The sequence below is a fragment of the Cuculus canorus genome, chromosome 9 (genome assembly GCF_017976375.1).
Source record: "Cuculus canorus isolate bCucCan1 chromosome 9, bCucCan1.pri, whole genome shotgun sequence".
Classification (NCBI taxonomy): Eukaryota; Metazoa; Chordata; class Aves; order Cuculiformes; family Cuculidae; genus Cuculus; species Cuculus canorus.
In genome coordinates this window covers 9,822,910-9,846,827 of record NC_071409.1, presented here as the reverse complement: position 1 = coordinate 9,846,827, position 23,918 = coordinate 9,822,910, and the positions used below count along the sequence as shown (strand labels likewise).

Here is a 23,918-nt window from a genome sequence, read left to right as displayed (position 1 = left end):
TCACTGCAACCTCCTTCTGGGTAGTTGTACAGAACAATAAGGTCTCCCCCTCAGCCTTCTTTTCTCCAGGCTGAACATCCCCAGTTCCCTCAGCCGCTCCTCACAAGACTTGTTCTCCAGATCCTTCACCAGCTTCTTTACCCATCTGCAGATGTGCTCCAGCAGCTCAGTATCTCTCTTGTAGTGGGGAACACATTCCTACTCCCGCAGGCCACACCATTTCTGATGCAAGCCAGGTTGCTGCTGGTTTTCTTGGCCACCTGAGCCGCTGCTGGCTTATGTCCAGCTGCCCTCAACCCGCACACCCAGGGCCTTTTCTTCCAGGCAGCTTTTCAGCTGCTCTTCCCCAAGCCTGGAACACTGCATGGGATTGTTGTGGTGCAAGTGCAAGACCCTACACTTGGCCTTGTTGAACCCCATCCTATTGGCCTTGGATCATTGATCCAGCCTCCCTCTGTAGAGCCTTCTTGCCCTCAAGCGGACCAACATTCCTGCACACTTAGTGAGGGAGCACTCGATCCCCTCATCCAGATCACGGATAAAGATAAACAGATCTGGCCCTAGCACTGAGCCCTGGAGACACTGCTTGTGACCAGCCACCAGCCGGATTTATCTCTGTTCACCACAACTCCTTGGGCCCGGCCATCCAGATAGTTTTTAACCTAGGAAAGAGTGTGCCCAGCCAAGCCACAAGCAGCCAGTTTCTCCAGAACACTGTGGGAAATTGTGTCAAATGCTTTACTTTACTTTCTAGGACAGAAAAGCTTCCATGAGTATGAGCTATAAATAGTCAATTTGTACTGTTCTCTTGGCTTAGTTGAGTAAAGTAAATGAAAACATATAAACAGCAGAAATGATGGAAAGTAAAGTCCATTGAATTGTATTCAGTTTGATAGGGTTTATCAAGTGGTTTTAATTCTAGGTAATTGCACCCTTGCTTTTATAGAGAACTTTCAGCCTTTCCGCAAGATTGGTACAAGTTCAAGGCCTAAATCTTGAAATCTTTACCCATTGTTTTGTTTTCTTCTTCTGCCTTTGCACCAAGAGGAAGTGCCACTTTCTTCTATCACTTGCAGTTAAAACTGGGAAATATTTTTGAAGTTGCACGATGCAGTGCAGGTTATTAAGCCATTCTTTTAAACATCAGGTTTTTCACCTTTAGCTATCAAGAGAAAATATGATTTTTAGGATTCAGATGATGTTGTAAACTACAGGAACAAACATTACAAAACCAGACTAAGTGTTAAAACAAAACTGTAAGAGTTGACAGAGCCTGTGACTCAGCAGCAACTTGAACCTCTCCAACTGAAGCGCACACAGTCCAGCGATGCAACCGTAACATTCAAAAAGAGACAGGGCAGCTTTAAGAGAAAAACAGGAAGCTGTAACTAGAATCCAGCTGAATTCTGAGCTGGGGCACTTCACCCTGAGGCTGCAAATGAAACAGATGTGCTTGCTGTGAGTTTCTGTGGTATCTGGACTTTGTCGTACCAAAAGTGATAGGACTTTCCTTCCTAGGATTTTTGGTTTTCTTTTAGTTTGTACGTATTTTCCATAAAGGGAATGAAATGGAGAAGTTGAAGAAATATGTATCAGTGAAAGATGAAGATCAGTTTTATCATCAGGGAGCTGTGGAGTTGCTAGTTTTTAACTTTCTGCTCATTCTTACAATATTAACAATTTGGTTGTTTAAAAACCATCGATTTCGCTTTCTGCATGAAACCGGAGGAGCTATGCTTTATGGTGAGTATAAATTTAAGTGCCAGCTTAAGATGGGACTAGTCACGTATTTATGATCAGTTACTTGAGATCAAGTGCTGGCAAAGCTCAGAAAATGTGCTGAATGAAATGTCATCAGCTCAATAACTGTACAGCAAAATAATAATCTAACAGCATCCCTCAGGAAGGAGCTAGAGGCTGCCTTGCTCAGGGAGTGGCTATTATGAGCTGGTTATCCTCTGGATGAGCACGTTATGTTCCACTATGGGCAGGCAGCTGCTGTGGGATACTTTGGGAGTTATAGAGTTTACTGTTTTCAAAAGAATGAAATATCCACAGTGAAAGAGATTAGTTCATTTGCTTATTTTACATGCTTGGTTTTGATAACATTCAAAGGTGTTACTCCAGGAGCTTTGTGGATCAAGCGATGTTGTTTAATAAAGTTTAAATGATCTTGACATTTTTCTTTTGGTTTTTTTTGTTTTGTTTTGTTTCCCCCCCCCTCTGTGCCTTTGTAAAGCAGACTATGAAGAATGCCTCTCATGTCTTCTTTGAGTTCTGATTGGACTGCAATTTCAGTTTGCCCACCTGGTTCTGGTTTGTTGGTTTTTTTTTATGAAGTTTTGCAGCATTGCATATCACTTCCAGATAAATCTTTGTGCATTGTCCACTGATAAAAAGTGCTCCCTAGTTTAGTGGTACAGACTTAAGTGCATAATGATTTCTCTTGTTATCCTCTCTTACTGCTTTTTTACTCTGTGAAAAGGCTGTGACTGGTAACAGAAGTGTTACCATAAAACACACTGGAGGGTAATTGTCAAAACGGCAGATATAAACCAATAGCACAGTCATTAGGAACCTAAATGCCAGCCTGTTTTGACTCAGACCTATTCTATGCTCATCATATACTCTAGCGACATAGTACCCAAAGCTGGTTTCGTTAAGATTGCATATTCTGCAGTATATTTGTTTATCATGCAAAAAGCTCTGTGGAGGTTCAACTGCAAGCCTGCAACAAAAAAGGCAACTGACCCTTAAATTTTTAGGCAGCAGCTTCATTTGCTTTATCTGTATCAAGCATTTTAAGATGATTTCAGGTCCATAGTGAAACCACAGCTGAAGATCACAGTCCTCCTCCTTGTATCCCTTACAAGCTGTTTCATTAGATAAATTCACTGCATGAAATTTCAAGAGCTCAGGCTATTTTGTCTTCTCGGCTCCCTTACTATCTGCACAAGTGACTCGATACTTTGAGGACAGCAAGTAAACAAGAAACTCTTGTATTTAGCCAGTCACTGAGCCCCTAACACCTGAGTGAGGAAATCTGCAAGATCTTCTCTGCCTTGTGTTTACTTTAAAGTTGTGGAAAAGTATTTATTTTTTAATATGCCCTTTTTCTGATCTCAAAATCTGTCAAAAATAGAAAACACGCTTCAACTCAATCAGTTGAGACTGAAATTAACAGCACATACGTTTAGTTAAATGCAATGGTTTTCATTGTTAGACATCACCTGGATTGGCTAATGATTTTACAGGGTACAAGTGTCACAGCATCACTGAGAATCCATTTGTTTGTTGCATTTCTATCAACATTTCTCAAAATGAGAACTATGAAACACTGTGCAATATATTCATTATGATCAATTTTAAAGGTAATATTTCTCTAATTACTGCCGTCACTGGTCTATAGGAGCTTCCTTTACGCTATTGTGCCGTTTCCCACGTGCAGCTGACAACATTTGTTAAAGACAAAAGCCTATCAAAATATAAATGAACTATAGGGGAATACAACACTACACAAATAAATCAATATTTAATTAGTTTTATCTGTCTTCTAGTTCTGTTTTGTCACCTGCCCCGAACATAACCTGCATATCGTGAGGACAACCAGCTCACAATAGTCTTTTGATCTGTTAAGGGTTTAGTGCTCCAGCAGGACAGACCTTTTGAATTATTAAAGCATACATGAACAACGGAAACATTCCTTGTGATTGTAAATAAACTATCTATTTAGTCTTGCATTATTTATTGCAACCTTCTGACAGGGGAAAAAAATGCTTATTCATAGGACCTAGAAAGCCAATTATGTCCTTTTTATCCTTAGAAATTTTGGATATAGTTTTAGGTATCTTTAGCACTTTGAAAGAGTGGGTTTTCAATAGTGAAAAAAAAAGGAATTTCAGAGGCCGTGATGGAAGTGCCAGATCAAAAAGCAGCCGCTTTGGGAGAAAACCTTCATGGCATCAAGCACTGACCAAGCTAAATCCTGCCTTCACTTATTTTTTAGCCTTCATCTTCAGAAGAATTCTGGTTTATGCCCATTTTGTACAACCCTAGTGTCTCGGCTGCTTTACTCCAGCCCATTGAGATATTTGCTAGGTACGTGAATAACAGCACAAGAAACCAATAGTTTTACTTCCAGTGATAAAAGAATACCGAGCACTTATTTGCAAATCACATCCTACAGTATGATAGGTAGGGCTGCATTCCTTCTCAAGGCAGTGTGCCACTAGGGGTACAGCAGTGGAAAGGATGGAGAAAGTGACATATGAGGAAAACCAGGGGACAAAATAACCACAGAAACAGAAAAACAGGAAGAACATTTACAGTTACTGCAAAGTGCTGAACAGCCAAAAATTGAACACTAGGAACATCCTGATAGAAACTTCTATTTACAGTATAGCATAAATAAAGTGTTTCTACATAAGCTCAGTAAGAAAATGCAGTTTAGGCCAAACTGTTCCAGTTAAAGAAAAGCCCATACCGGAAAACTATCCAGTTAGAAACTTCAAAACCATGATGCATTAATTTTTTATCAAAGCCATGATTCAACACTAAATATAGCTATAGTTAAATTAAAGACCTTTCTATAGTTGCAAGGGAAAAAAACAATGCATTGAGCATAACCTAGAATTAATTCGGAAGAATTAACAGGAATTCAACATAATTCCACAAAAAAAAATATATATAGCTATATATACGTATCTAAAAATGTCAAGGCATTTAACTTGAATTTACTAGCACATTCAAATTGCTTTGTTTGTTTTGACATCAAACTGAAAAATCACTCACAAACTGCAGAGAACACAAACGTACCTGTTTATTCATTCATTCTTTTGTTTTCCAGTAGCTCAGAGAACAAATTCTTCAGCACGCGATAGCTTGGTCTGACAAACAGATGCCACATAGTAAACTCCAGTTCCCAATTTCCATATAACAGGGAAGCAAATGAACATGAAAGGCCCCAGAAGATGGACTTTTAGTACTAGACTAAATAAAAGACTTGAGTGCTTATTAGCCAGCTCCTCCAAGGCCTGTTATCTTTAGATACCTCAAAATGTTAGGTACAAATTCCCCATATAATACGTAACTCATAGCCCTCCACAACAGCAGTACAATAGCCTCAAGCCAGAAGAGTGAAAAACTGCGTGCAAGCACCCACATCTCATCCTCTCCAACAATTAAGCATTAGGGCTACACCCAGGTGCCAGCAGTTGCCTCTGACTAAAGCTAAGGCACACCTGCAGGTGGGCAGCCAGAACTAAGCTTCGAAAAAACTAAGGGATAAGCAAAAAACCCCACCCCATTCACCCACCCACCAATACCATCTGTGCCTTTTCTCTGCTCAGTTAATCAGCAACTTTGGTTGAAAATCACCTGGAATACTGAAGGTTTGAGGGGATTGGAACAGTGGGATTGGAGGTCTACTTTTTTTTCTCCCCTTCTCCTGATTGTTCAGCTCTCGACAGGTTTGCCGTGGGAAAGCTGACTTGCAGAAACCCTTCTTCAGACTCTTCTGAAGACCCCATGCAGCATGCTCAGAAGTGAGGCACATGGCAAAGTTCTTGATTCAACTTTGGTGGAAGTGTCTATTGATAAGGCAATATGATTCTTGCACCTCCTAAACCCATTATGTCTCTTGTGTGGAGTCTAATTGAGAGTTTGTTCTGAGTGCTGCTGCTTCTGAAATACAGCAGTGGAAGTAACAAGACCCAGAAAGAGGAATCTCTAGCCCTCAATAAAATAATGGAGGGTACTTCTTTGTCTTCCTGACTTATAATGAAGAGATTGACAGTATTTGGAGGAGAGCATAGGGAAATTACAAAGCAGATGCTAACACTTTGTGGTGGGCAGATGAAGAGGGGAACAGTGTTCCTAAGGCAAACAAACATGGGACAAATTCTAAAATATTTGGAAAAATTGAGCAATGACTACACCTGCATCCTTATTAAGGAAGGTGTTTAGCAGCTGACTAGATAAAATCCTGGGGAAAGAACAGTCCTGTTTAGCTCAGGAGTTTGCCATGACTGATTTGAGAGATCCCTTCCAATGCTCTGTTCTATGATTAAGGATTTTATTCTGTTTCCACTGAAGAAGTAGGAAAACCTGCATCACCTTCAGTTGAAACGTGACTGAGCTCTAGTTACAGCTCTAGTTACGTGAGATTTTGCTGCAAGATCTTCCTTCAAACAACAACTGACACATTTTTAAAGAAATCTGTACATTGGTTACATCCTTTTCTGCTTCAATCCTGCATTTAAATCAATGTGCTTAAAACATGAACTAAATGCAGCCTTGGTACTACTTTTGAAGGAAAACATCTTAAATTAAGGGGAAAGCTGAGATAAAAACTTTTATAATTGGATTTGGACTCCCAGAATACCAAATTGTACTCTGCTTTGTGCCAGTACAGTGAAGTTTGCATTTACAATAACCTGCATCCTTAACTGATGTAAAACTGTTTGAAAGTGTCTCTTCATGCTAATGAGCACCTGAGTATAACACCGGTTTGTGAAGGCAGGTAAAAGATGCAGAGTTATTCCTGACTCATCTGCAGGGAGTTCTAACTGCCAAATTCCAAGACTTGGATGGTAAAGCCATCCTTTTTTGTGCATGCCACTATAAGATCAGAACTAATTGTACAGAAGGGATGTTTTTACTTAAATGGTTTCACATACCCATAGTCCATAGAACTTTGTGAGAAAATGTTCATTTTTAATTATTCTTCCACGAAACACCAACTGCACTGAAATTATTATTTCAGTTTGGAAGTGGGAGCAGGGGAAAGGAGAGTATATTGTACACCTATTTAAAAATGAATTAGAATATAATCTGTGCTCCTGAATTCAATCAAGATGAAAATGTTATAGAATGATTTGAAGCAGAAAGTACATTCTGTGAATGATACACCTACTAAAATATTAAATATGCCCTTCCCAGGTTTTTAATTCACTGAGGGTTTTATATAGGGGTTTTGGTGCATTAATTATTACTGAAGGAAGAATACAATCCCATCACTTATATTGACTCTTGCAATATAGTGTAGTGATAGCATTTGTCTTTGTCTGAATCTTCCATAGAGTGTCTGAGAATGTTCTGAATCAACACATCATTATGGATCCAGTCCACATTTTGCTCAAATTTAATACATTATAGAATTTCCTTGAGAGATAAAAGGATGTCAAAGCCCCATAGATGCCCTGAGAACATCGACTGTTAGAATCTTCTTTAATGTACTTTCCCAATAGGTGTATGCTGTTGGATACCCTCACAATTCCCTTGTTCTTCAGTTATCATTCCATTATTTGTGTGGCTCTGAACATTATCTCGATCTGGACTCCATCAGAGGATAAGAACTAAAGCTGGCAGAAGAAAACCCAAAAGGCAAACTTGAATTCCAGTTATAAATGTCAGTCAGTATTGATTTTGATTTCTCTACAGCTGCTGTGACTGTATATTGAAAATATTAATTTTCTGCAAATGGATTTATTTATACTTAAGACCTGTCTTGCAGGACCAGGATCTGCATTATTTGCATTTGTTTCCATTCCACAAACTTCCAATGGAGGCAGTTTGAGACTACAGCTGAAGAGAACACATACTCTGAGAATACAGAACAGTACTGGTGTAGAACTGTCCTCTGCTCCTATTCTAAACTTGACACTACAGTTTAATTTACCATTGGACAATTAAATGCAATTGCCTTACTATAATTAAGAATATTGTTTTTCATTTTTAAAACTATCAAACAGAATTTGGTTCCAAGTAGGTGCTGTGTTAGCCAGCACCACACACATACTAGGGATCTCAGAATGCTGTCGGACACAGTAGTCCAGCTGGCTGTACAACAGAGATGGAAAGGCAATGTCAGCCGGTCTCACTGATCTCCTTTGAGCAGTTCCTTGCCGTCATTCAGAAACTTATTATGTCAATAATAAGTTTATTCCATAACTACTAAGGCTAAAAGATAGATCAGAATAAGAACTCTGAATAGTAGTGTTTAAACTCTCATTTTTAAAATTACTTTCATTTTCTTAGCTTTTTATTCATGATTTTTGAGCTCTCAGTTGAAAATAGCATAATTTCCCTAAAGTCTTGACTTGTGTATGCAGCAAGAAGATTGTTACTTGTACCGATAAGTATGATGCTCACTGTTGCCCATCTAACAGAAGAAGGGCAAGTAGAAAAAAAGATTACTGTCCTACATAATTTTAGAAGACATAGTGTGAGAGTCTTGGTAAAACTATCCAGAAAAAGGCAGGTTAATATGACAGATGCTGCAAATGAAAAGATAAATGTTAGAGACCAGGAAATGCAGCAAGACAAGAAGTTGAGCAAGCACAGAAGAATCACGTGTGGCAAAGAGAGCCATAACAGGGAAATTTGGTAAACAGATCACGAGAATGCAGAATGAAAGAAAAGGGAAATGAAAGAGGAGATGATGGGGTGGGTAAACAGGTTGTAACAGCACGTTCATTTAACAAGACACTTCTTTCTCCTGACTATTTGAAACATATTCCATCTTGTGACCTGATACTGATTCTAGAGAAGTGGGCCATGTATTCCTGCTCTTGAGTATACCTTTTTCTCCAAGTGTCCTTCCACAGGCATGGGCAGTCATCTGCAGAATGCTGCTGTTCCCTGAGCTGAAGAAGTCTGTGTAACACCTGATAGCAAGGGTGCATAAGAGATACAGTTTAAAACACAGAGTGATAGGAACAAAAATGGTAAAGGAAAACCTAAAAGTTTTCTATTCTAGAGAATGAGAATGAAACAAGTCTTGTCCAAGCGCCAAATGAAACTGAATTTTTAATATATTTGAAATTGAATTTGAAAATGAAAGATGTGGCTCTTCTAGAGGAAATCTAATAAAAATGAGATAAAACCCTGACTGTTTTAGCTAATTACAGGTTTCCTGGGTTCTGACTTATGATTGTGGGGCTTACCACTGTAGAAGTCATGTTTCATAGTATCATATGCAGTGGTTGCTTCCCTTTTCCCATATATATTTTCCTCTGAAATAGTGAGGAATTCTCTCTTTCACTACAGTTTGATTTATTATCTGATTTATTACACAAATGCTGTATAACTTAAGAAAGTAGCCTTGAGATTTTCTACTGCTTATCTAAATACCTCTACCATTTAAATAAACCAACTGTACTAAACAATCGATACAAACAGGGTGTAAATGCATATGCATACTGAACAAGCAATGCAGCTGCTACTCCATTGTAGCATCAGTCCAGAAAGCTACAAACTTGTTTTACATGTATGCTACTAATAAGCAGTTAAGCGTCTCTGTTGTGGGGAAATATGACAATAACAAAGATATTCTGTTTATCTCTCTAGACACTTATTGTCACTTTTATCACGGTGGCATCTGATTAGTGGATGAAACTTTAACATATTTTTCAGATGCAACTATTTCCTGTAAATGAATTTCTTTCTTGCCTTTCATTACTAAATGCCTCTATCTAGATGTTTCAATGTCTTCTATCAATATTTAATCTGAGTATTCTTAGCATTTTATGAATGTGTTCATAATTAGTAACTGTAAAGCTGTTCATCACAGACATGGAACTTAAAGCATATAGGACATAAAAGAAGTATGGAAATTAAATTTGAAACCGAATCCAAGTCTCCAAGCATAGAAATAATCTCAGTAATGTTATCTGGCCAAATATTAGTCGCCTCTCCTGCAGTAATCATGCAAGCACCCACTAGAGCCAACAGAAAGAAGTGTACCTTCCAGAAGACAGCTGCAAAGTATATTTTCCTCCCCGTTAACTGCAAAGGGAGCCAAAATGGCTCTCTTAGATAAGAGTCCTAAATTGCAGATAATCAGATCAATCAATCCCAGTCTTAATCTTTCCTTGCTTCTTGCTGCTTTTATTTTTTTCATGTTTATACAATCTCAAAAATACAGAAAGCAGAATGTGCCTGAGGATACTGTGTCAAGACTTTTGCCTCCACAAATGAAATATGTAAAATCACCCAAACCACAGCTGATTTTCAGATGCTCAGTACAGCATGTTAGTTACAAGGGCATCCCTCCTCTTCCATTAGCTGTAGAAAATGTGTGGGTGAGAACTCAGTTAACAACTATATCAGAACGATTCCAGCAGCTGGATCACGAAAGTAGGAACTGAGCTTATGTTAAACCAATGTCTGTATTCTAATGAAAAGACCATTTTGGAGGAATATCTTGTGGTCGTCCATGAAGTGCTGAGTGAAGTGTACCTCTGTAAAGGTGGAAATACTGAGAAAGTAGTGTCCTAGCTTTGACAGAGTTTGTTTTTCTCAAAATCAGTGATTGTGCATCATCAAATACTTAAAAGTATCTGAGTTGTTTTGGGTTTTTCTTTTTTCACTCTCCAGGCCTTGTAATGGGATTAATTATACGATACTCAACAAAAGCATCAGATGTTGAAAGTGGAACTGTTTATGAATGTGAAAAGCTGAAATCTGGGCCATCCACACTACTTATTAATATTACTAATCAGGTCTATGAATATCAATACAAAAGAGAGATCAGCCACCACAATGTCAATGGTCACCATGGCAATGCAATGCTTCAAAAGGTAAAACCTCTCTTATTTTTGTTCTAAACTGTGTAAGATATTTTTTTATTTGCACCCTTGAGGGAGAAAAACAAGTTTCAAGCTAAAATGTGACACAGAGGGCCTATTCAGAATTTAGACTGAGAAGGGTAAGTCAGGAAGGAGAACTGGAAAGGAAATAAAGTGCTGTAGAAACCTGACCATTATTTAGCACACCACTGCTGTCTGCTTGCAGAATAGTCGTCTGAACTCTCTTAGATGACAATCACACCTCCTGCAGACACTGAGTTCACTTGCAGGCATAGCTGTTACCTTGGATTCATTGCTACCAAAACTTTATAAACCCGACTGATATCTTTATTTATCCTCTGTCTCAAAAATGCCTTGTTCTGGCAGCATAATGCAAGGGAGCTTTACCTGCAGTATGCAGCAGAGGTAACTACAAACTCTAAATGTTTTATGAAATATAAACTTGTAAATAGGTAAACGTCCATAAATAAGTGGGGGTTTCCATAACACTCAAATGCTTCACAACATTCTCATATGCTCATTCACTACTGCAGTGTTCCTCAGCGGGGATTCTACTGGCTGTCCCCAAGTCTGGGGAGACAGCACTGTGGTAACTCAGACTGGATGCAAAAAGGGAAATGCAGGAGGAAGCTTACAGGCTTTTACAGTGTCATGGCCTTTTCTGCTTTCCAGTATATAATAATTGTAATATTTTACTTTGTTAGTATATTCTTCCACCACCTTGCAATACTCATTTCTTGTAACGGTCACATTCTTAAGCAATTTAAAAAACTCATGAGTGCAGAGGGACTTTTTAAAACTGGTATTTTATGGTCAAGACATCAGATATTCACATTGAAGCTCTTACCAGTTTTACAATATTGCAATATATTAGTCTGCTCTTTTTCAAAGTATTACTGTTTATCTAGCACAGTAATGCCTGTTCCTGTGTATTACAGTGGTTATCATTATAAAAATTTTTAAGTTATGCATTGAATGTACTCTAGGGAACTCAGCAGAATTAGGATTCAACCAGCTGCTCAAATTCCTTGCTGGTGCAGAACCATTGTGAGCCTGCCTGTTGTTACTGCCAGAATCTCGCCAGTCTCAGACAGAATTGGACTCTCAAGGACTATCAGAGCTGTGGTGGGTGGAGACAGGAAAGTACTGCAGCGATCAGACTCATCAGATTTTGCTGAATCTTCATCCTTTTTCCTGCTAGTTGGTTGCAAGACGTTTGTCTCAGTCAAAGAGAGCGTTTAGTTTCCAAGGCATATGCACTGATCCATTATATTTGACCATCTTCATCAAACCCGTTACGCTAAAGCTGACTGTGTTATGAGAAAGGAAGAACACTAACTTGCACAGAAGTTTCTGCTGCCCTTACAGAAGATTGACCGGTCTGCTTTCCACATGCTCACTTTGCTTGAAGATTCTTAAAAGTCTTACTGGTGAATTGAGTGTTTCTCTCAATTACTGGAGAGGCCTCAGCCTGTGTGGATTTTCACTCATTTTTCCTTTAAAATTACCTGGCAAATGTCCTCTTAAAAAGAAAATAAATAAAAAAGGAAAGAGGGAGGAATTCAGCAGTATTTAGGAGTCAACAACAACAATGCCTGCCAGCCTTCTCGACTGGCAAAAGCACTAATGCAAGAAAGAGAAACCACGAGCACATCATGCTCCGGTTTCTGTGCAACTGCAATTCCCTTTTGACTTCAGTATAACAGTTCACGAGCTTTTATCAGAAAGAGTAGACTGTGCTATGACTTACAAATGTGTATCCTTCAGAACAGAGTTTTGAATAATAAAACATGCAGTTGGGTTTTCTGATGCCTATGGAAAAAATGCTTCAACGTGTTTGTTGAATTAATTCCAAAATTAACATTTGAGGCTTGATAGTTCATAGGTGAAGACAATCCTTTTTCTATTGCATTTTCAATGACGATAAAATCATGCCTGAAGTTGCTGGCATGATTTTTTTTTCAACTTTGTAATTCAGATTAAGCAGAATGGAAAAAAAGGCTGAGCTCTTACTTCCTGTTTATCAAACCAAGCAATCTATTAGTGAGAAGACAGAAGTAGTTTTGTAGGCAGGTCTTATTTTTGTCAAGCTACATATCTAGAATACTGCAGCCTTAAAAATATCACTTTAGCTGAACAAAGAAGCCACATTAGTGACATCCTGTCTCTTATAGAAGCATTGCTCTAACACAGCCTGCTGACAGAATAGTAAACAGTACACAGGCTGCTGAAAATATTTTTTTCTCCAGTAATGCTGTGGTTTTAAATAGGATTTTTTTAATTGGAAACTGCTTGTAATGAACTGCAGCGACTGAACATTGTCCTTGGTCTCTGTACCTGAAGTTGAAGGCAAATATGAACGGCGTACTGACAGCTGGAACAAGAACTTTTTGCCTTGCTGAACATCCTCATTCTAGTATTACTTTAAAAAAAATTAATGGCTATTTTATAACTGTTTCTGGCTGTTTGTTTCACATGAACAGGGCTGACATGAATTTCACGTGTGTGTCAGCAGTCCTTTGGCCAAAAAGGATCATTTGTGCTTTGCGAAACTCACAGTTCATTAGGGAGTAGAAAAATCTAATTACGGTGGAGAATAGAGCTTGTTTGGCTGCAGCCAGGCCAAAACAGATTTTCTGGATAGGACCGATCATATTTTATGAGGAGTATTACAGCATGAATGATACTGGAGAAGCAGTCAACAGATTTACTGAGACTGATTTTCTGTTTATGACAACAGAAGCCTGACCTTGCAGGTTAGCAGATCTGATCACACAGTTGTAGCTTAATGAGTTATGTCACAGCTGAGGTATATTACTGAGCCACAGGAATGTTCCTTGCCTGCTGAAAATGTGAGGTAAAATATACTTTTTATCGCTTTTAGGTTAACTCAAGTGAAATAATGAAGATGGTCAAAGCGTGCAGTTTCCATGCAGAGTAGTTCACAGAAGCATGCCTTAGCTGACAGCCAGGGGCTCATGAGGCAATACCAGCAAGCTCTGTCCTTGCCTAAATAGATAATGCTTCGAAGGAAACATCACATTGGGCTTTCTTTTTTATCCCCATTCTGCATGTGGGGAATTGAGGCACAACACTGATGATACATCTCTCCTGCAACTGAACGGAAAGTCCATGTCTGAACCAGGAATTCAGACATGGAACTGCCAAGTTCACACAGCTAACACTGCTTGTATGTGTTCCCTGTAATGCAGTGCATGACTGGTTTCCTTCTTCAAGGCATACTTTTCAAGTATTCTGCATATATAAAGAGTAAGGAACGACACATTAGTATTTGTAAGAAAACAACTCAGAATAACATTCTGGCCTGCAGACATTGAAGCTGATCCTGAGATTATCCTGATAATAAATTACAATTCAAACCTTCCCTGTCAAATTAAATGTTACCTTATATTTGTCCTTGCCCTCTCTTTTATCCTTTCTGGCAGATGACATTTGATCCTTCCATCTTCTTCAATATTTTGCTGCCACCCATTATATTTCATGCTGGATACAGTTTGAAGAAGGTAAGTGTGTCTTTCTGATATTACAAAAGCGACTGAACACAATTGCTACTTTTTAGATCCCACGGGCCAGTGACAGAGGAAAGAGTCAGGTAACAATTCTATTGCTTGGAAAGAACTTGAGAGGAATGGCAGAAAATGAAAGATACGTGGAGCTCAGTCTGCTCCTTTTCTGCACCTGTGCAAAGACTGGATTGTGCGGTTTATAACTCTTGGGCATTTCTGGGTTTGGAATACACCACTTTGAATCTGGTGACACTGCATGTAGGCAGCAGCCTATCTGTGGTTTATGTGCTGTATGATCAGGGCTTTCTTTGTTCAAGGGATAGGGTTATGATACTGTTCACATCAGGTATTTTCAATGTGAATATCTGTTATGATCCTGAAGCATTTGCCCAGATACATAAAAGAGGGCATTTCGAGGGCATTTCAATGGCATTCCACCAGGCAAAAAATTAATCATCGTAAATTGTATTTTCCAGAACAACTGATGTAGCCTGTATAATTTTATCTTACATTAGAGATATGGGTTGTAACTAATGGCACTTCTAGATGCAGTATTTCAACTTGGTCTGAATGTTCTTTTATTGATTGAATTACAAAGGACTTTTTTCAAACTTTCCTCCCCAGAGACATTTTTTTCGTAACTTAGGATCAATTTTAACCTATGCCTTTTTGGGAACCGCCATCTCCTGCATTGTCATAGGGTAAGTGAATTCCTTCTGCTATTATTGCTGAAGTCATTATTAGTGCTTGGCAGTTTGTTCAATTAAAAACTAAAGTGTAAAAGGAATTGCAGACCCTGTATGGTCAATATGCTTCACAACTTGTGTAACAGATAAAGTAATTCCTTATCAGGGAATGCTGAGATGACAAAAGCAAAACTCTTGGATATTAAGAACTGCCCAGGGCATTCAGGAAATCGGGTCCTTCATTTCTGATGTGTGACTGATATAAGCATGAACTACATTCTACAACCCTGTATCTTTAACCGTGTGTCCTGAGAAACAGAACCATTCTCTCGATTCAATTTCTGTGCTTGTAACTAGAATTCCTTCTAGAGAGAAGATCTCTAACAGAAAAGGAAGGGCTTTAAAACTCAAAAGGAGGAGGAACAGACACCTAGTGGCATATATGCATACTGGAGTAAATTCAAAAGCTAAGTGAAACTGTTTAGTTGAAGATTATGCAAAAAGCCTCAGTCTGGAATTATATGTGAATTTAGCCTGGATATGACTAAATGATTTCTGCAGAAAACGAGGAAGGGGAAAAGGCAGAGAGGCTAAAAATCCAGGCTAAAATACCTTCTTAGTGCAAAGTTTCTAATTTTGTTTCAAGATTTGCCTAATTAAAGAAAATATTTGCTAGTCAGAAATGGATTATGTATTTCCAGGGTAGCATGATAGGAAATTTTCCTTTCCTGTTGGGTTAGCTCAATCAAAATTTAACAAACAATTTCCTGCCTGAACACTCTATGTCCCTATGCTTAAACCTCTCTATTCATTTCTTTGTGAGACTCAATATCTTGTTATAGAGCTCCAAAAGCACTTATCCATTGTCACTTGGTGGTGGTGGGTGAATGTGTCTGCTCATAGATCCATGAAGATCACAGCTTGGATAGCAACACTACTCTTATTTTTCCCTCTCTTTATTTGCAGTAATATATATCTCCATATGATGCTGACTCCTGGAGCTGCTTCTTTTCACACCCATTTTATATGGCAAATAGCCCCCCTAAGGTTGGAATTCCAAATTCAGTCAAAATTCTGCATACTTGTAACAGTTTGAGCTGAATGCTAGCACATTACTGAGGTGACAGCAGTTCCAGATCTCATTACAACTTTTCGTGTGCTTCCTCTCCCTGGTCTTACCCATTGAACACTTCTCTCCTGTAAACCAATTGCTAGTAGCTCTGTTAGACTGCAGACAAGAAGTAGGGCTGTCCAGCCCAGTGATGCTCTTAAACATGCATTTGGTTTATCAGCTCTGACATGTGTCATTGCCCATTATAAATGGAAAGTACTAGAGCAGCTTTGGTAAGGTCATTAAAAGAAACATAATATATTGAGTTTAGCCTAAATTCCAAATGCCATCATTTCTGTATCCATGTTATTTTATGTAAAGCAGAGTAAACATGGATAGAACCTACTACAGAAAGCTCCTATTAGGAACAATTCTAACTAGCAATTCGAAGTTCAAGCCTATAGGTTCCATAGAACCCCACACCCTCACTGAAATCATGGCAGAGAAGGCAGTAATATATACAGATTAGGGCTTATGGGAATGTGAGGCATGTTTGCATAATGTACATGTCAGGATAAGAATGAGATAATGAGCACACAAAGAAGAAAGATGATATAAAAACTTTACTGAAGGGAACTAAAAATAAGTCCTAACATAAAAACGTATCCTAAGTGAGAAGGGATGAAGAGCTATAATTGTTACAAAAGAAAGGACAGAACCCTGAAGTAGTTCTAGATAGCACTGCTGCAAACAAATATTTTGTGCATAGGTATGATTAAACCTGGTGACTTTTTATTATCTATGCACAAGACATACACACATACGGCACATCCATACACAAGCCTAGAGCACTGGCAGCCTCTCACAGGGACTGCATTCCTCCTGCCCCAATGAACCCCAAAAGCCCCCTACGCTGAGCTCCTCCTGTGGGGCTTGCTGTACTGACGGGGTACAGCCTAGGACAAAGAAGGACCAGACCTCTCTTTGTAAACCAGAAACAGCTGGGAAATATTAACACACAACAGGACATCATCTGGATTGTGCAAACATTCAGAGTGCTAAAAAGTTGCCATGGAACAGGCTGATACAATGGTGCCTGTCTCCACTTTGTAAATCTCTGCTTTTGTATGAAAGGGTGTCTTCTGGCATCAAGAAAGGGGAGCTGTGTGGAACTTTAATGAAAAGGCTGTAATCAGATATTCCCACTGAGAAAAGGGGAAGGAGGAGTAAGAGGGATTGGGTTTTTCTAGTGAAGGCAGTGTTGAAATGTAATTGCTTTCAACTAAATTCCGCTCTAAGGAGTGCCTGCCTGTGTTAGCTGTAATGCTGTCCTCAGCCTCTTAACACACATGCAAGATATAGTAATTCCCACGCTCTTCTAGCTAGGCCAAATTATGCACTAAGTCTGACTAGCAAGGATCCATGCAGACAGATCCCATGAAGGAAAAGAGAAATTCCCCATCCCCAAGCCATACAGACTTCGCAGCATTGCTGAAATGGTCTCCTTCTCGAGTTGTGCCAGGGCAAAGGAGCACTGGCTTCATAAAGTTGGCCTTATCTGTAGTCTTTTACTCGGTGTAACTTGGGTTCTCTCAGATTGCAATGCATTTTAGATATTCAGAATGCAGCATGTTTGCAGTCACTTATGTTTTTCTAGCCTGCCTAGTACATTTGGCAAGACCAGATTTTTGGGGAATTTAAAGCTCTCCAAGTGTGCAACTCAAATAGCAAATGTATTTGCAGACAATTTAGGTCAAGTCTGATCTGTCTTTGTGGCTGCAGTGAGAATTTTGCTTGAATAAAGCTGAGATAAAAAATAGGGTTTGGATCAGAAAAAGAGTAATTGTAGTTTTGAGACAGGTTATGAAATACAAACAACTGATAATTCTGATGTTAGGAAGAGTCATTCTAAGATCATCACTGTTTTAAGGGGAAGGATGCAGACGTTTATATTAGCTACTCAGTTTGCATAGCCTTTTCTGGCTGGAGAGGTAGGACTTTTCTGTATACCAACTACAGCCTGATTAATTCCAGCAGAAGTCTATGACTGAAGCGATGCTTGCTTTAGAATAAGTATATTGGATTGTTTCATGGTAATCAGTGCTTAAAAGTCAACTTCTAATTAAAAAAAACCACATACAGTCAAAACATTTCTTTTGTGTATCTGTGTTTAACTGCAGTGAATAACAGCTTAGAGAAAGAAGTCTCTTCTGACATTTAAATTAAAGTGTAAGGAATATGTCATCATACTTGATTCTCAAAGGCAGTCAAGAGTCCTTTCCCTTGCCATTTCTCACCATTCTACAAATGAATATTCAAATGCTTGATGCATATGATTGCTAAAGCTGAGAATATAAGATAATATTTCTAAATTCTTTCTTTCAAAAACTGAATCTTGTTTGAAAACAAGAACATTTTTTTTCCTGTACAGACATACACATATGTAAATATAACTTTATAACAGAGAGAAGGAAAGAAATATCAAAAAATATCCAATATCACTCCAGCTACTTTTGAGGGGAAAAAAAGGCATGAAAATGGGTTTTCTACCTTTCTATGAAGGTAGATATTTTCCATTCAAAAGCCTATCGAGAGTCCATCATCACATAAAAATGTTTTTAGTTCATCCTTAACTGCCCACTTCTCACAGTCCTCCCTTGTGACTCTTAAAGGAGGAAAGGTGGCCTGAGTTAAAAACAGTGTTGTTAAAAAGTCCAGTAGCAAGAAATAGTCAACTTTTCTTTCCACAGCTTACATGGATACAATGCATCTTGACATAACTATACAGTCAAAGATTTGGTTCACTCATCATTACACCTATCCAAAAGGATACCTTTGTACCAAAAGGTACTTCTAAAGATTAGGAGACAAATTCTTTCCACTGGCATACCAATAAACCAACTATTTACAATTAATCCTTTAGAAAACAGTATTTCAAAGCAAACAAACAGAAAAAAGGATGATGTGTGTGTGTGTTCATTTAATCCAAAAAAATTAGCTTATTTCCCAACCATCTTTTCAACTAGAAGTGAGCTTGCTCTGGCCTCATGTTAACATGAGACAGGACTATTGATACAGATATATTGATATACTGATATAACCTGGTTAGAGGGGTGGTCTGTATCACTTTCTGACTGAAGCTTAATGGAATATACAAATGGAGTCTGCTGATATGAAATAGTATTGAGGTCATAATCTGACTGTTCTTTCTAATGGGCTATGGATAGACTTTTCAACTTGGAAACTAAACACTTGTAGCTATTTTCTTCAGCAGAGCAAAACCAAATGTTTGGCTTGAATCTCCTGTACAGTGCTATGTGATTCTCCTGGATTTTGGAAACTGCTTCTGCAAGGAAAAATGGGGCCAAGTTCAGGACAACAGAAAAAAACTTCTCTGTTACAGAGCTCTCCATAAACTAAGCTAATATCTTTACAAGGATTTTCTGCTGCTACACCAACTGAGCTCTTGTCTTCCCAGATGATTATTTTTGTATTAATTCACAATTAATTCATATACAAGGAACGTATCTTTTTTTTTCTAATTAAAATATTGTTTTCTACTGCATGTTCCCACCAAATGACGCAAAAAAACCCAGATCCATCATTCCTCCCCACGCCACCTGTAAATAGCAAATGCTTAACCTCCTCACAGGCAAGAATAAAAGCTTTATTTTTGGTACAAACAGAAACTGGTGAGGGGGAGTGTTAAAGTATCTTGGTGCTGTGGAGATTAACTGAGGGAGAAAGAGGGAAAAGTTATATATAGACCATTGGTCCTTCCCAGTGACAAAAACCCTGAAGCATCAGATGTCTGGGTTTAATAATTTCTGTTACTCTTCTGGAGCCAGTTATTCAGCCTGTGACTAGAAACAAAACCAGAACTAGTGAGCAGACGTTCATTTGAATGCAGTATAGCTTTTGTAAGAGGATCGTACCTGCGTTAGTGCCCTTCTTAGGTTTTTAGCTTCTCATCCCCCTCTTGGAGTGAATGCAGGTGTTTTGTCTCACTCATGAGGGAGTATTGCTCCATTTTTGCCTTGATTTTAGGAAACTCCACAGGTATGATTTAGCTGAAAAATCAGGCTAAGTGTGTCCAGAGTTTTCCAAAGAAGGGAAGGTAACACAGCCCTGTCAGGAAAAGATTCAATGTGTTTAGTTAATGTGCAGCTCAGTGCGTCAATGCAGTAACTTTGATTCTTTGGTTAGTCCAAATCTATCAGGATTCTGTTGCAGTCAGTTCAACAGCTGCAGCTGAAAGGGGTAATTCCTGCTTATCACTTTTGTCTAACGATGTTTGGATTAGTAAAGTATGAGTTTAGAGAAAGTTAATACACAACCACTATAATATCTGGGTGAAGGAATTTTGCTAAGAGTAAAAAAGGGAAGAGGCTTTCTCTTAGTTACAACCCTCAGAGTGTTATAGCAGTTCTAAAAGCTATAAAGTAGTAAAAAAAAAGCCTCTAGTTGCATGACTTGTCAACTTAGGGATAAGAAGCTGTGTTAAATCAAGACACTGATATAAAGTAGGGTTTCCCAGACCACCAACACCCACACAGAGCTGAAAGTTCTTCCAAGAGTACTTTGAAGCATTCAAGTATGCGTATTGCTGCAAGTTCAGTCAGAATTTGTAGCTATTTCGCAATAAACATCTGACATTGTTTACTGCAGCAGAGTTGATCATGCAGAAAACACAGTTTTTCTTCTCATAAGCAGATGTGGTGAACAGCAGGGTGTAATTATTTGTATCTTCCAGAAGAACCCCGCTGCATACTAAGGATATTGAAAGAATTGTATTATAGGGAACACAAAAGGTGTGGGACTGCAGAGACAAGCGGAACTTTGAATATCAGAGGACTCATCTAAAATTAAATGGATGTTTAATTTGGTATTTGATACCCAGTAGGTTCTGCATGAATCCAGCAAAAAAATGTAAAACATGCACTCTTCTTAAAAACGAGCAAATAGCATTTGTGGCAAAATAGGAAAAAACATTTCGATTAAGATATTTCCCAAGAAGAAACCCCACACTGGAGGGAAGAGTTTGTTTGGAGTTTGTTAGTTTACTTTATGTTGGTTGGTGTTTTTTTAAGAAATTTCTTCCCTTTTGCCTTGGAACTTGAATTTTTTTATTTCAGGAATATTTTTGGATAGCTCTCCTAATGTTGTCTTCCCTGATTTTCCCTGATGAATTCAAGAACTGACACCCAATGTGATCTCAAAAGACTGCCATCCCGTATTTCACTGGCTATAGACCACCCAGCAACCCGACCTCCTTGGGTGCAGCATCAGTCTTAAGTTTGCAAGACTGCTCTTGCAGTCTCTATATCAACTCTCAGGGAAAACATCTCTTACAGAACTGGTGAAATGGAAAATAGGCCTCCCTTCTGGCCCCATATCCTGACAGACTTCTGCCCTTCTCATAGTACGTGCCTTTTACCCAGAATAAGTCCAGGCTATAGAGGAGGTAAAAGCAGAAAGCGAAGGAGGTATACTGGCTCTGGGGTATGTGTTCTTTGAGGGTACATTATCAACAAAACAAAGCCAGGCTTTTCACAGCAGTACATGGTGGGAGGGCAAACTGACACACATAACTGGTAATTTAAAAAAGGTCTGACTTCATATAAGGAAAAAATTCTTCGCCATGGGAACAGTCAAGCACTGGAACAGGTTTTCAGAGATGCTGTGCAATCTCAGTCCTTGGAGGTTTTCAAGACCTAAGTGACCAAAACCCAGAGCACTCTGCTTTGATCGCATAGCTGACCTGGCTTGCAGTAGGAATTTGGACTAGAGATCTCCTGTGATCCCTTCCAACCTAAGTAAGTCTACAATTCTGTGATGCTATAAATGACATATATAACAGCAGAACATATTCTGAGCATAGTCCATTCTTTTTGGCCATTTTGTACTTTCAACTTGTCTACCACTTTTGACTCAGTTCTCTTATTCCCCAACATCCCATACCCAACAATTAGCTTCCCCAGCAGTTTTTCTTTCTCCTCACCTTTTTTGATATGTGGAGTCTGCACGAAAAAAGTCTTACTGAAGAAAAATGACTGGGATTATTTCACATCCTGCTGCAGCAAGGACTTGATGCATTAAGATAGCTTTTAAAATGCTAATTAGCCTCTGTTCATAGCCAGCTCCATACCTTAAGGAAAAGCCACTTTCACTTCTGTAACGTACTGGCTCCTTGTTCTTTGCGCCATCACCTCTCTCCAGCTAACCACGCTCTCTTGAAGCTTACAAAATTGAAATGTTGAAGACCATCTCTATCTGGGTTTAACTCTACCTTACTGGGAGCATGGCTGCTTTTATCTGTTTTGTGGTATTTATGTGCATGCTGCAAATTTCAAGCAGGATTATGTCGCTGGTAGAAAAGCTTGATTGGTAAAAAGACAATGACTAATAGTGAACCTGCAACAAGAACGTAAGGTCATATCTAGATACAGAGACTGATCTACAAATAGCACCACTGATGCCTTTCTGTAGCCCACTTATGTTGTACGAGAGCATTGCTGCTACTTAGACAGAAAATTAAAAGCAAAAGATTTTTTTTTAATGGTTCGCCTTCCTTCACTTAGTGGTGAAAATAAAGAAAGATTCATTTTACTAAGAATAGGGGTTATTGTCAGAGTTCTGTTCACCTATTTGATTTAACCCAAGTGTGACTGTGCAAGACTGACACACCAAGGAAAACATTAGGTGTGTTCCCTGAGAGTGATCTTCATTTATTTGATTTTGGGATGGGAAAGAGTGTGTGTTTATGCAATCTCTGCGGAACACAAGAATCATAAAATGAAATTAGGAAGGCAGAGGAACCTATCTGATGTTTTTCAGCCTTCTTGCAAATCATGTCACCTGGTTTATGCAGTTGCCCTCCGTTGTTCATTGGGATGTGGATACAGCTGATTTCCATTTTTCTCACTTCAAACAACCTGAGTGAGATTGCTCTTCTCCACTGTTCTGTCACAGTCATCAAATATTAAATTTAGGGTGGATTTGACCTCAGGTCCAATCCCCTGATGAAAGCAAGGCTAACTTCAAAACTTCGAGCCAGCTCCTCTGAGCCTTTTCTGGTCAGATTTTGAATGCACCTCAGTATCCACTTCTGGGGAACAGCCTTAGGGACCAGGTGTGAGCTATATTTCAAACCAACGTTCATTACTTTTTGAGCCCAGCAGGAGAGTGGGTTTTCCACCTGGAGGTCCGTCCATGGTGAGTGACTTGATTTAGCCAGCTTTCAGTAATCTTCCTAACAACGCTACCTTATCTGGCCCCTACACAAATCCCTCCACAGCATTATTACCTGTCTAACCTATCTGCTACATTGACCTTCTCATGCAAAGATGTTAAAATACCTTTTAAGTTCAGCTTGATGTCTAGGAAGCAGAATATTGCTGTCACTTTAGATGTGGAAAAGTGCACTTACTGACAGGTTAAGGGATGTGACCATCCACACAGCGTCACCAGCAGAGCTGGGAGGCAGCTCCAAAGCCCCATGCCCTGCTCTGGTCACGGGGCCCTTTGCTGTACAACTGCATTTTTTGGGGGTTTTTTTTTGCCATCATTGTATGGGTGACTCAAAAATTTGTCTACTATGGAAGAGGGAACAGCTTCAGTAAGGCCAGTGTCGGAGAGCACAGTTTGAGTCAAGAGGGGTTGCAGACATAGCCGAGTTATTCAGAATGTGGTCTCCTGTCCAAATCACAATCCCCTTCTGGCATTTTCCCAGCACAGCCCTCGCCTGTGGCCAAGAGGATCAGTTGTGTTTGAGCCTGAGTCAGGCATTCGTGGCAGGAGCCCTACGCGTGATTTTATGAAGATCCTGAGTGGTCCCATTGAGCTGATGTGTGTTGCCGTGCATCTGACAGCTCTTTTCTCTGTTAGAGATGCAGGCCGCTGGCATGACTGGGCACAGACAGCAGAGGAGAGCAGGGAAAAACCCAGCGCAGCAAACCAGGGGCGAGGGCAGGGGCTGGGGAAGGGGCAGGGACGGGACAAAGAAAGGAACAGGAAAGGGGAAAGGGCAGGACAGGGACAGGGACAAGGGCTGGGAAAGGGACAG

At 39.3% G+C, this 23,918-nt stretch overlaps 1 protein-coding gene across 1 annotated transcript in view; it reads left to right on the top strand.

The window, feature by feature from the left end:
- Positions 1 to 1,411: 1,411 nt before the first annotated feature.
- SLC9A9 (solute carrier family 9 member A9) overlaps positions 1,412 to 23,918 on the top strand; it is a 192,820-nt gene continuing 170,313 nt past the window's right edge. The window contains exons 1-4 of the mRNA XM_009565945.2: positions 1,412 to 1,743; positions 10,378 to 10,580; positions 14,036 to 14,113; positions 14,741 to 14,817. Coding sequence (XP_009564240.2) covers positions 1,569 to 1,743; positions 10,378 to 10,580; positions 14,036 to 14,113; positions 14,741 to 14,817 — 533 coding nt within the window. The 5' untranslated portion in view covers positions 1,412 to 1,568. The remainder of the gene's footprint in view (positions 1,744 to 10,377; positions 10,581 to 14,035; positions 14,114 to 14,740; positions 14,818 to 23,918) is intronic.